The sequence below is a fragment of the Dendrobates tinctorius genome, unplaced genomic scaffold, assembly GCF_039654945.1.
Source record: "Dendrobates tinctorius isolate UK_male_01 unplaced genomic scaffold, ASM3965494v1 ptg000016l, whole genome shotgun sequence".
NCBI classification, from domain to species: Eukaryota; Metazoa; Chordata; class Amphibia; order Anura; family Dendrobatidae; genus Dendrobates; species Dendrobates tinctorius.
In genome coordinates, this window is record NW_027361684.1 from 10,874,532 (window position 1) to 10,887,671 (window position 13,140).

General features: G+C 44.1%; 1 protein-coding gene across 4 annotated transcripts in view; it reads left to right on the forward strand.

The window, feature by feature from the left end:
• Positions 1-1,215: 1,215 nt before the first annotated feature.
• GIT1 (GIT ArfGAP 1) overlaps positions 1,216-13,140 on the forward strand; it is a 175,689-nt gene continuing 163,764 nt past the window's right edge. Inside the window, exon 1 of one of the 4 annotated variants that reach the window (XM_073565464.1) lies at positions 1,216-1,472. In XM_073565464.1, coding sequence (XP_073421565.1) covers positions 1,421-1,472 — 52 coding nt within the window. In that variant the 5' untranslated portion in view covers positions 1,216-1,420. The remainder of the gene's footprint in view (positions 1,473-13,140) is intronic. The other 3 variants (XM_073565463.1, XM_073565459.1, XM_073565461.1) reach the window with 3 other exon arrangements.

A 13,140-nucleotide genomic window follows, 5' to 3' on the forward strand; every position in this document is an offset into this window, starting at 1 on the left:
AGTGTGTTAGTACCAGTGTAGGCACTGCTCATCTCCTCCATTACCAGTGTAGGCACTGCTCATCTTCTCCATTACCAGTGTGGGCACTGCTCATCTCCTCCATTATTTGCCATGCAGCAGTGTTAGTACCAGTGTGGGCACTGCTCATCTCCTCCATTATGTGCTATGCAGCAGTGTTACTACCAGTGTGGGCACTGCTCATCTCCTCCATTATTTGCCATGCAGCAGTGTTAGTACCAGTGTGATCCCTGCTCATCTCCATTATTTGCCATGCAGCAGTGTTAGTACCAGTGTGGGCACTGCTCATCTCCTCCATTATGTGCTATGCAGCAGTGTTACTACCAGTGTGGGCACTGCTCATCTCCTCCATTATTTGCCATGCAGCAGTGTTAGTACCAGTATGGGCACTGCTCATCTCCTCCATTATGTGCTATGCAGCAGTGTTACTACCAGTGTAGGCACTGCTCATCTCCTCCATTACCAGTGTAGGCACTGCTCATCTCCTCCATTACCAGTGTGGGCACTGCTCATCTCCTCCATTATTTGCCATGCAGCAGTGTTAGTACCAGTGTGGGCACTGCTCATCTCCTCCATTATGTGCTATGCAGCAGTGTTACTACCAGTGTAGGCACTGCTCATCTCCTCCATTACCAGTGTAGGCACTGCTCATCTCCTCCATTACCAGTGTGGGCACTGCTCATCTCCTCCATTATTTGCCATGCAGCAGTGTTAGTACCAGTGTGGGCACTGCTCATCTCCTCCATTATGTGCTATGCAGCAGTGTTACTACCAGTGTAGGCACTGCTCATCTCCTCCATTACCAGTGTGGGCACTGCTCATCTCCTCCATTATTTGCCATGCAGCAGTGTTACTACCAGTGTAGGCACTGCTCATCTCCTCCATTACCAGTGTGATCCCTGCTCATCTCCTCCATTATGTGCTATGCAGCAGTGTTAGTACCAGTGTAGGCACTGCTCATCTCCTCCATTACCAGTGTGGGCACTGCTCATCTCCTCCATTATTTGCCATGCAGCAGTGTTAGTACTAGTGTTGGTACTGCTCATCTCCTCCATTACCAGTGTGAGCCCTGCCAGCTCCTGCGCTCCGTCTTCCTCCTCCTCCTCTTGCTCTCTCCCATTTCCTTTTCCCATCCCCTGGGGTGAAGCTTGGGATGTGGCCCCTCCTGTTGGATGGGCAGGGCTTCTATCAGTTTCCTGCAGCCGATGCACTCAGCCCGGGGTGAGCTGCGGAGACAGGAGCCCCTGATCTTCGGTAATCATCATTGTCCCGGCGGCTGCGGGCAGGCGCCCTCCTGTCCCCGGTGCCCGCCCTACAGCAGCTTTCCCCCGGCTTTCTCTGGATTGGTGCCGCACAGGACAGCACCCTGGCTCAGAAGGTGATCCCCTCCTCTCCTCTGAGGATGTCTCGGAAGGTGCAGAGGGGCGAGGTGTGTGCAGACTGCAGTGCCCCAGGTAAGACACCCCATGCCAGGCTGCTGCCTGGTCTCCTGCGCCACCGTGCCCTGCCTGGGCCTCGCACAAGGGGCATGTCATAGGCCTTTAGTGCACTATTCCTGCAAGTCCAGTCCTGGCTGCATGTAAGAACAGATCAGTGAGCAGTAACCTGGTGATCAACTACTGCTGCTGTAACCTGCCAGCAGTGGTGCCACTCTCACCCCCAGCAGTGAAGTAACCTGGTGATCAACTACTGCTGCTGTAACCTACCAGCAGTGGTGCCACTCTCACTCCCAGCAGTGAATTAACCTGGTGATCAACTACTGCTGCTGTAACCTACCAGCAGTGGTGCCACTCTCACCCCCAGCAGTGAATTAACCTGGTGATCAACTACTGCTGCTGTAACCTGCCAGCAGTGGTGCCACTCTCACCCCCAGCATTGAAGTAACCTGGTGATCAACTACTGCTGCTGTAACCTACCAGCAGTGGTGCCACTCTCACCCCCAGCAGTGAATTAACCTGGTGATCAACTACTGCTGCTGTAACCTACCAGCAGTGGTGCCACTCTCACCCCCAGCAGTGAATTAACCTGGTGATCAACTACTGCTGCTGTAACCTACCAGCAGTGGTGCCACTCTCACCCCCAGCAGTGAATTAACCTGGTGATCAACTACTGCTGCTGTAACCTGCCAGCAGTGGTGCCACTCTCACCCCCAGCAGTGCAGTAACCTGGTGATCAACTTCTGCTGCTGTAACCTGCCAGCAGTGGTGCCACTCTCACCCCCAGCAGTGCAGTAACCTGGTGATCAACTTCTGCTGCTGTAACCTGCCAGCAGTGGTGCCACTCTCACCCCCAGCAGTGAAACTACTGCTGCTGTAACCTGCCAGCAGTGGTGCCACTCTCACCCCCAGCAGTGCAGTAACCTGGTGATCAACTTCTGCTGCTGTAACCTGCCAGCAGTGGTGCCACTCTCACCCCCAGCAGTGCAGTAACCTGGTGATCAACTACTGCTGCTGTTACCCACCAGCAGTGATGCCACTCTCACCCCCAGCAGTGCCGTGTTGGCCATAGATGTGACTGTGTCTAATTCTACCAAAGTTGAACCAATTTGATAATTGCACATCCAAGATGATCTAATGGCAATGAAATTGTTAGGAAATTGGTCTGCAAGGCCCTCCAGATGTCAAAATTCGACTCTGGGTAACCTGACCCGGCATAAGCCCTGGTGGCACAGTGAAGGTGCCCATATGTTAGGTGTATGACACAGGATTGAACCCTGTAAAACGTTAAACCATACGGTGACACTGGAGGGCTCCTGCAAACTTTCCGGTTTTGCAGTAATCATATTATGTGGTTTCTGCAGGTTAAACATGGCGGAAAGATTGATGGAACAGTGCCCTGAATTAAGTGACAGATGTCGCAGGCAATGATTCTAGATTGTCGCTGCATAATGCGAGTGAATCAGGTAGTATTACTGCCCACAAGGTCACGCCACAAGCAAGTTACAAACAATCCAACTGGTTGCGACTGGGTTGTTGTGGACGCGTTTTCTTGCAGGTTGTAATGCGACTCCGTGCAATGTATAAGCGGCACACAGGGATATTTGGCTACGCGACCTGTTCTGTGGCCAAAGTTACCACTAGCCCCAGCCTAAAGCTGCCCACACACGAGTTATCTGCAGGTTCTGCTAAATGTGGTGTCTTCTGCGGTAAATCTTATCTGTTCTGGCCGTACACAAGGTGTGCGCCGTATCCAGTGATCTGCAGATTAATATCTAATGTCTGTGACCAATCTAACAAACCCCCAATAGATAGCCGTCAGCCATACAATGGTTCTGCCGTTCCTCCGTCCGGCACTTATATGCCCCAACTAGAGATGAGCGAACCCAAACTGTTAAGTTCAGGGTTTGTACGGTGCTGAACTCCGAACACGGACTTCTCCCGGAAGTTGGTTTCAGAGTTCGGGGAGAGAGACCCTTTTGCAGCCCCCTAGCCCTTACTATGACCAATTTACATCACCAAGTCCAGGTCCCCCACTGACTTCCATGGGATTCAGGTATAGTTCTGGTACCCGAACATCCACAGGTCTGCCCATTCCTACTTCCTCATACATTGGGGCTGTTGGTGGGCTCTCTACGAGTGAGCCGCTGTCAGACCCCTTTGGTGACAGCTTATTTGGCGTGGGGCGGCCCCTATATACATGAAACTGTTGGCCGAGCCAGCCTGCATCTATTGGTGTGGCCAGCGTTGTTCTAATGAGTATTGGGGACCTTAACCCTAAAAGATTCTTATCTCCATTTATTTTGCTGTCAAGTAATGTGCCCATATGATAAAATAAATGTATGTATATAATAGTGAGTACGTGCAATACTACGGAAAGCTGATAGACCTCGACTCTGCTACTTCTGCACTAGTGGTGTACGGTATATTCAAGTCAACGCCACGTGAGGCCCAGATATACAAACAGTGAGGCCACATGCACACATTGAGTATTTCTCTCAGTATTTGTAAGCCTAAACCAGGAGTGGTTGATAAATCCAGAAGTGGTGACGTGTTTCTATTAGGCTGTGTTCACACGTTAAGGATTCTTCGCGTTTTTTACGCGCTAAAAAAAATGCGTACATTAAGCATCCTATTAATAGAATGAAATCCGCAATTCTTGTGCCCATGATGCGTTTTTTCCGCAAAAAAAAAACGCAGCATGTTCATTAATTTTGCAGAAAATTTGCGGATTTCATTGTATCAGGAAGCTCTGGGGAAAAAAAGCGAAAAATCCGCAAAAAAAGCGAAAAAAATTGCGGATTTCCTGGGAAGGAGTCATGATTTTCTCAGGACATTTCTGCATACGTGTGCATATAGCCTTATACTTTTTCCTCTGATTGTTCCACTCCTGACTTCGGTTTACAAATACTGAGGTAAAAAACTCACCAAATACTTAATGTGTGAACGTGGCCTAGGGAACTTCACACATTTTGATACTTTCACCACAGTTCGCAAATGGCAGCTATATCTTCCTCGCGTCTATAGCAGTTGACAGATTTTAATGTAGATTTGACATTTCTGACAAAAAACTTTGGCTGTTGAAGCTCGTACTTGTCCGCCAGATCCTATGTGATGTATTACACACTTGAGACTTTTTTGGGGGCATATTTAAGATATTTTTTGGAGGCCAAAATGAACATCCAGATGTAATTTCCTACACAAGACCCGTGTGTGTGTTAGTTTTGGAGCAGGTTCCTCTTTGTGCAGTTATCTGTGAGGAGTGAAGTCACTGCTGGCACGCTGCACGCTTGATGTGTCTGTCAGATGCTGGGTATAATGTGCACACATATGGCGTCATGTCTCTCTGCCTCCAGGGAATGAATGGATTTATCTCATATCCCTAGTGTGTGCCACATCATGTCTGTATGGCTGCTTCATTGTGTTTAGCTCTTTGTTCTCTCCCTGGTTCACTTTATAAAGCCATCATGGCGATTAACATTATGGGGCACGAGTAGATTGTTAGCTCTTTGAAATAACTGCCGCCATGTTATTCTGGTTGTCCTCACGCCTCCTTCTAATGATATGGGCACACATCTTTTTCAGGCAGCTAAAAATGTCTGTTTTTCAGGCGGAAGACCCTTCAGGTTTACAATTCGACAGAGAAAAGGAGAGTTTCCTGAAGCTTTTTTAACTATTTGTTCTTTTTTTTTTTTTTTTTTGGTTGTGTTCTGTTTCAACGTGTTCACACACAGCGTTTTTTTAGCAGTTTTCACTATAAAACCGCTAAAAATAAGCTGCACAGTCATTTCTATGCATTTTGCACTTTTTGTGCACATTGATGCGTTTTTTACCGCGAAAAAAACGCATCACGATAAAAAACGCAGCATGCACATTAATTTTGCGGATTTTTACGCGGTTTAGGCTTCTCCCATGCTTTTAGAAACCGCTGCGGAAAAAAACGCATCAAAAACGCATCAAGATTTTCTGCAACGTGTGCACTTAGCCTTAGAAATGCCTACAAAGATGCCTAGATGTCTCCCTGGCATTTTTTTTTTTTTGTTTCTTCCCATTAACTTATATTGTATAAGTGGAACCTGCCATAAGAATGGACAGCTCACTTCTTTTAACCGCTTGGCGTCTTTGGAAATCTGAAGCTGGGGAAAAAAATCCCAAAAGACTGAACATGTGCACAGCAAGTCGTTTTTACGAAAAAATGCATATATTCATTCTTTTGAGCAATTTTTAGCGCTTTTTCAGGTGGGATTTGGGGTGGACCAACCTGAAAAAGATGCACAGGCTGGCAGCAGAAACGCTTACATTGTGGTGGTCATGTGGCGAGAAGATGACTGCCATTTTCTTGGTCTCCTCATGATGGGGGAGGGTGAAAAGTGCAGTAAGAGAATACATAATAAATGACTACTATGTTCGCTGTGCACATACATCTGCCTTTCATGGGGCCAGTGACCTCTATGACTAAAGAATTTTAGGTCCAGTGCTTGCCCATAAGGACAGGGGGAGACTGTAACCCCTAGGCTGCTATGTTCACACGAAAATATCTGACGTGTTCAAAAGCAAGTTTTTCAGGCAGAAGCCGCTAAAGGAAACACTTCTTTTTTTGGAGGAGTGGTTTTTTTTTTTTTTTAATTTTTCTGTAGAGTGTTGAATAGTTTTTTTTTGCATCCTTTTGATTTGAGTTTTGAGAGGGGTTCAAAGATGTATGGTAGCAAGGTCCTGTTTATGAGGTGTTTTTTAAGGTCTTTAGAAAAAAAAATGCTCAAAAAATCTCTTATTATGAACAGCAAAGGTGTGTGATCGGGAGTTTTTTGAGGTGATAAAAAATGCTTAGTAAATGCTCCTTCTATATTGCATTTTCTTGGCTTTTTTGTTATGAAACACTTTTGTTAGTTTTCAAAGCATTAAGACTTTTTTTGTGGGTGAGTTTAGTTTAATAAATAAAATGGCAGCTTTTTAAGAAAAGGCCTACAAAATGCTCAAAATGACATGCTGAAGGCATTCTTGTATCCTTCTCATTGACTTCTGTTGTAAAGAATGGAGCAGCTTCACAGTGAAAAGCACCTGGAAAATTGCCAGGTCACTACTTATAAATATAAGTACTTGGAGGGCGGCGATTCATCAAAGCATTATCGCCGGAAAACTAGAGTGAAACAATTTGACAAAAAATGTATAGATTTTTCAAAGTGGAGTTGAGCAAATATTTAGCGATTTTTGGCGTTTTCACACCGGTTTGAAGTGTCTGTTAAAATGAATGTGGAGGAGTCAGGACGGTGCGTCTCCTGCCCTTTCAGCAAATGGGGCAATGTTTCTTATGCCAGAAATGTTACTCTAGTCCATGACTGAAGTAGCAGTCTTAGCGATGGGCATTCACCGTATCATACTACAGCAAGACCTTTATTAAAGGGAACCTGTTAGCAGGATTGTGCTTAGTTTACCTACAGGCAGTGTCAGGTCGGCGCCGTTGTCTATATATATATATATATATATATATATATATATATATATATATATATAAATGAGTGTATCAGCCATGTCCACTCTACGTAGCAACCAATCACTAAGCATCTTTCATTTCACCAGAGCTGTTTAAAAGAAGCTGAGCTGTGATTGGTTGCTATGAGCAACAGTTTTCTTTGTAGACAGTTGTGGTAACTGAGGCCTATTATTCTTATCATTTCTATGGTGTTATCGTCCTTCTGGAAAGCTGGAAATAACACAATTTATTACCATGCCGACACAGACTATCCTCTGACACAGGGAGAGCCCAGTATCGCACAGGATAGGATTAGATACACGGCTCAGCAGACAGTATCACACAGGATAGGATTAGATACACGGCTCAGCAGAGAGTATCACACAGGATAGGATTAGATACACGGCTCAGCAGAGAGTATCACACAGGACAGGATTAGATACACGGCTCAGCAGAGAGTATCACACAGGACATGATTAGATACATGGCTCAGCAGATGGTATCACACAGGATAGGATTAGATACACGGCTCAGCGGGAGGACATTTTCATTCCAAGAGTTCCACTCATTCCATCTGATTTGCCTTTTGATTTTAAACGCTTCCAGTTTTCACATCGACTGGCATTTGCAATGTCCATTAACAAGGCTCATGGACAGTCCTTGAAAGTAGTAGTGATCGATTTGCAATCTCCATGCTTTTCTCATGGTCAACTTTACGTAGCCTGTTCAAGAGTTGGAACTGCCAAAAATCTGTTCATCTTTGCACCGAAAGGAAAAACCAAAAATGTTGTTTATCAAAAGGTTCTTGAATGAGTTGAAAATAAAATAAAATACTATAAAAAGATAATGTCCTCGCTTTTCTTAAGTCAAAAATGAACTTTACTCACGCTTCCATACAAGTCTTACTCAATCCTCATCACAAAATCTTTTGGAGTCATGGCTTTCTCTATGACTCCTTCAACAACGACGATAGTTTGTCAAAAAGCCCTTATATGGTTACCTGGGAAAAAACCCTAAAATCCACCTTTTCTCCTGAACAATGGGAAGAGGCTCTCTCCAAAACGTACAACTCCACAATCTCATTTCCACTTCAAGAGACATACTTTAAAACTATTAGTAATTGGTACCTTACTCCGGCAAAATTAGCACACTGCGGTCCTTCAAACTCATCCTCACCCCTTTGCTGGAGAGACTGCGGCTTCAAGGGAGACCTATTGCATATGTTTTGGGAATGTCCCAGAGTCAAAATAGTCTGGTCTTGGATCTCTACCTCTCTCAATAAACTCTCTAACAAAACTTTAACCCTCACCCCTCAAATGTCCCTTCTTTCCCTTAACCTAGACGAACTAGACTTGGCACTCCAACCCATATTCATACATCTTTGTCTTGTAGCAAAAAATTTCATCACTTTCCACTGGAAAAACAAAATACTCCCAAATCCAGAGGTTATCTTCCACCTAGCCCAGCAACATAGAGCACATGAACTGAATTTTGCTCTGATTAATAATCAGTTTGGAAAATTTTATAAAAAATGGAACAAATGGGACAAGGCCTTTCCGTCCCCTATAACTTAATTTCTTTCACCACCAACTTCTAGGCGCTACCATTTAATTGTATATTTCGTCTACTAATCCTTGTTAAATATTTGCTCACTTATGATTGGCCTTAATTGGCTTACAATCTCTCGTTATGCGTTTGTTCGCAGTCGTTTTGTTTATACCTTTTACACCCCCAGTGACCCGGGCATTATGTACCCTATAAGTGTAATATCACTCTTGTTATATTGTTATATTGTTGCATTGTTATTTTACCTATGTCCCTCCCTTTTTTCTTCCCCCCCCCCCCCCCCCTCCTCTCCTGCCCTTACTCCCTATTCTTGCCTGTTATTTTAAAATCCAAATAAAATCTTTGGAAAAGAAAATAAAATACTATCAATACTTGGGTAATCGTTTACTTAATTTGTGCTGCAAGTCTGTAGTATTGAATATATGATGTGAAATGTTTTTATGTGCAATATATAATCATTATACGGTAATTTGTTATAACTAACCACAGTTAGTTACTATGCCCGGGCAACGCCGGGCTCTTCAGCTAGTACTGATTAAAATGATACCTGGGTGATGAAATTGGGATTCTGGTAGTTAGGAGATTCGCAGGTCTGCAGACTACTAACTTGACCAGTAGACGAGGGCCCAAGAAATCGATTTGCTCATCTCAATAATCTGCCATCGGTTTTCTTATGTGCAAGAAAAATGTTTGTCATATTGATGGTAAAACGGACGTTGACTGTATCTGCATCTGTGGATTTTCCACTGTGCAAGTGAGCCTCAATATGGACAGTGATGATTATATCTGTAAGGCTAAGTGCACACGTAACGGAACTCTCGCGGAAATTACCGCGAGAATTCCGGAATTCCAGTCCGCGGGAAAATCGCATTTTAAATTCCCGCAATTTTCCTGCGGAAAAACTAGCATTTTGCAAGCGTAATTAGCTTGCAGAATGCTAGCGTTTTCCAAGCGATCTGGAGCATCGCTTGGAGAACTGATTGACAGGTTGGTCACACTCGTCAAACACCGTGTTTGACAGTGTGACCAACTTTTTACTACTGAGGCCGCCTATGCAGCATCAGTAGTAAAAGATAGGATGTAAAAAAAAAAAAAAAAAGTGTTATTCTTGCCCTCCGACGTCCCGCGCATCCGTTCCCAGTAATCCTTTGCGAAAATGCCCGCGATGACGTCAGTGATCGCGACGTCTCGCGGTAATTCGCAAAGGACTACTGGGAACGAGAGCGTGAAGAGAAGCAGGAAGACTGCGCGGGACGTCGGAGGGTGAGAATAACAATATTTTTTATTTTTAAATTCTTTTTTTTACAGGAATATGGTACCCAAAGCCCGGAGGACAGTCTCCTCTCCTCCGGACCGTGGGTACCATCCGCAAATGTTCTGCTTACTTTCCGCATGGTGTGCACAGCCACATGCGGGAAATAAGCGGAACAATGCATTCCTATGGGTGCGGGATCGCCGCGATTCCGCAAATTAATGAGCATGCTGCTGTTTTTACCGCAAAGCGATTCCGCCGCGGTAAAAACCGCAGCATTAGCACAGCATTGCGGAATCCCATAGGAATGCATGGGATGCTTATTTTTCGCGTTTTCGCGGCAAAATCGCGCGGTTAAAACCGCCGTGGAAACGCGAAAAAAACGCTACGTGTGAACTCAGCCTAAAGCGCTGTGGAAATTAATGGCGCTCTATAAGCCAGCAGAAATATTGTTGGGAACAGATTTCCTCATGTCCGGCTGTTGTCGGGCGTTGTGCACTGTACTTTGTTTGGATCTGAAAACTACCACTAGTTCTAATCTCAGGTTTGTCGGAGTCTTTATGACACGACCATGAGCATGCTGACGATACTTGTGCACTGTGTAAACCGGCTTCTCCGTAATGCAGGTTGTTACATAAGACGATGGCACACAATGCAGCACTTATTTGTGCTCCCCGGCGTGATACAAGGGTCTCGCTCAGGTCAGGGCTCACTGTGGTGTGTCTTTGTAGAGCTTGAAACCGTTTTGGGAAGCGGGGACGGCTAGCCATTGAGACTGCCCTGCATTGCTAATTTGTATGGGTACACTAGACCAGGAAAGTTGGCACATGTAACTGGTTACGGCCGGCACCATGTAATCCAATCCATTCATTAGCATTGACCTCTCTGTAAAGTACGGCTTCTGCCACTGACCCATATTTATAAAGTTGCCTCATACGTTCTAGAGAATGATTATACCAATTTGGGCCGGATAAACTGATTTAAGACCTTACACTTGTCAAAATTAAAGCGCATGTTCATGGTTTTTTTTTCACTTTATGTATTGAATTGATCTTCAGAAAATGTACTGATTTTGAGTGACAGCCTGTAGTACACTATGTAGCTGCATTAACAAGTTCTCGGGCTCCAGAGCCGAACTCTCCTTGCTGGCTCAGTGTCCACACAAAGTTTTAATCTGTTTTGAAGGAATTCTGGCAGGTGCAATCTTTAGGGTTTATTCGCTTTGTGATCAATCTCCATTTTTTCTAATGTAATTTTTAAAAAATTGCTTGATATTGCTACACTTCTGAGAAAATCATGACCACAATGTGAGACTTGACTCTTAGGCTAAGTGCACACGTAGCAGAAATTTTCTGCTGAAAAACAGGACTCCCTTCCCAGAAACCGTGCGGTTTTTTTCTGCGCGTTTTCCGCACGTTTTTACCGTGATTTTTGCACGTTTTTTTTATTTTGCGATTTTTTTTTTTTTTTTTTTTTTTTTTTTTTTTTTTTTTTTTTCCGAGCGGTTTCTAGACACATGGAAAAAGCCAGAAACGCGGAAAAAAAGCGCGAAATTAATGAGCATGCTGCGTTTTTTACCGCAATGCGTTTTTTTCGCGGTAAAAAACGCATCAATGTGCAAAATGCATAGAAATGAATGGGAAGCTTCTTTTTCGCGTTTTCCCCGCAGATTTTTTGGCAAATCCGCGGAAAAACCGCGAAAAAACGCTGTGTGTGAACACAGCCTAACACCTATTCTGTATAGTAGTCTGATGTAAGTAACTGTCCCACTGCATTATTGTAGCTCAGCTAAGCTGTCTGTGATGGACTTCTATGGCATGACAGCAGAATTGCGATTGCAGCTCTGAAATAGAATATCAGCTGTGCAGTGCTCTTACAGATTAGAGTAAACTTGATGGGTGGCTCAGTGGTTAGCACTGTTCTGCAGCGCTGGGGTCCTGGGTTCATATCCCACCGAGGACAACATCTGCAAGCAGTTTGTATGTTCTCCCCGTGTTTGTGTGGGGGTACTCCGGTTTCCTTATGTACTCCAAAGACATACTGATAGGGGGTTTACATTGTGAGACTAATGGGGGTGTCTGGCAGTGGTTTGGTGGGCTCTTGACATAGAAAAAAAGAAAAACGTGCATTCATCCTAACCAAGCATACAGAGGGGTAGATGGTTGGGTGAACCACTCGGTCCGAGGAAAAAATCAGACATGTGGCTGGCCCCATAAACTATCACATGTACGAGTGCTATCCCTGGAAAACACAGATAGCAGTTGTACATGAAAATTGGGCATCTCTCTGAATGAAGCCTAAAAGTGACTTGATGAAAAGTCTGAGTCTAGTCGGCATATGATCTCATCTATGCAAAACGTCGAAACGAGGTCACGTGACCGCACGATTCGGCAGCCTGTTGTCTCAGTGCCAGTAGGCTTTAATCCCAAACCTGGGCGACACCTTTAATGTGTACGAACGCTACTGTACAAAGACACTGTGACAGAATGCTGCTGAATCACTGAGCAGATGTGGTAAATTTTACAACCTGACTTTTGTGACCTTTTCCACATACAAACCATTCAAAAGAGGCAAACACAGATGTTACCTTTAGGCTCCACATTTGCTTCAGACAAATTCCTGTAAGCAACAAACCGAGTGGAAAAAAAAAAAGATTAATAATGATGTCGTACAAATTACCGTAAACACTTGGTGCAGTTGTGTTTTGCGTTGCCTTTTTTTTTTTAGCACCAGCAGAAGTTTCGAGGACCAATATTTTATTTTTAAATATGATTTATTGGGCATTTTCTGCATAAATACCTTTCTTTTTCTTCTTAGTTTGTGCATCTGTTTCAAGTTGCACTTATTGCAGCTGGATTCGTTTTTAACCGTTCTCCTGCAGGGAATATCTGTGCTAGCTAGTATTGCTCAGCATGTTACATTGTTTAGGCATATCTAGTAGACTTAACCGTGCACCTGTTGGAGGAATATCCCGTAACTGCACACTGACATGTCTATGAGCGTTTCTAAATGATCTTAATTGTGTAAAAGGTTATGGATGTCTCTGACATGGGAAAAAAATTAATAAACTATAAAATACATTCTTACATATGTTCATAATTAACTTGTTTCCACAAACATGTCTGCAATCTTCATTCATTTTCAGATATTCTGTTTCCAAGCTGTTACTAATTTTAGATGTTTTTTTTTTCTTGTAGTCACTCCCTTCCCGGTAATATATGCTGGATGTGTGTTCTATACATCCACAGTGATACTGTCCTCATTAATTCCAATGTACTAACACATCTTTGTTTACTGTTTTATAGCTCATGAAGGCTTTTTTTCCCTTGTTTTGACACACTGATGTAGAGGATGTGTGACTTCTCTTCTCTCTCTGTATTCTGGTTTACTGCTCCTGA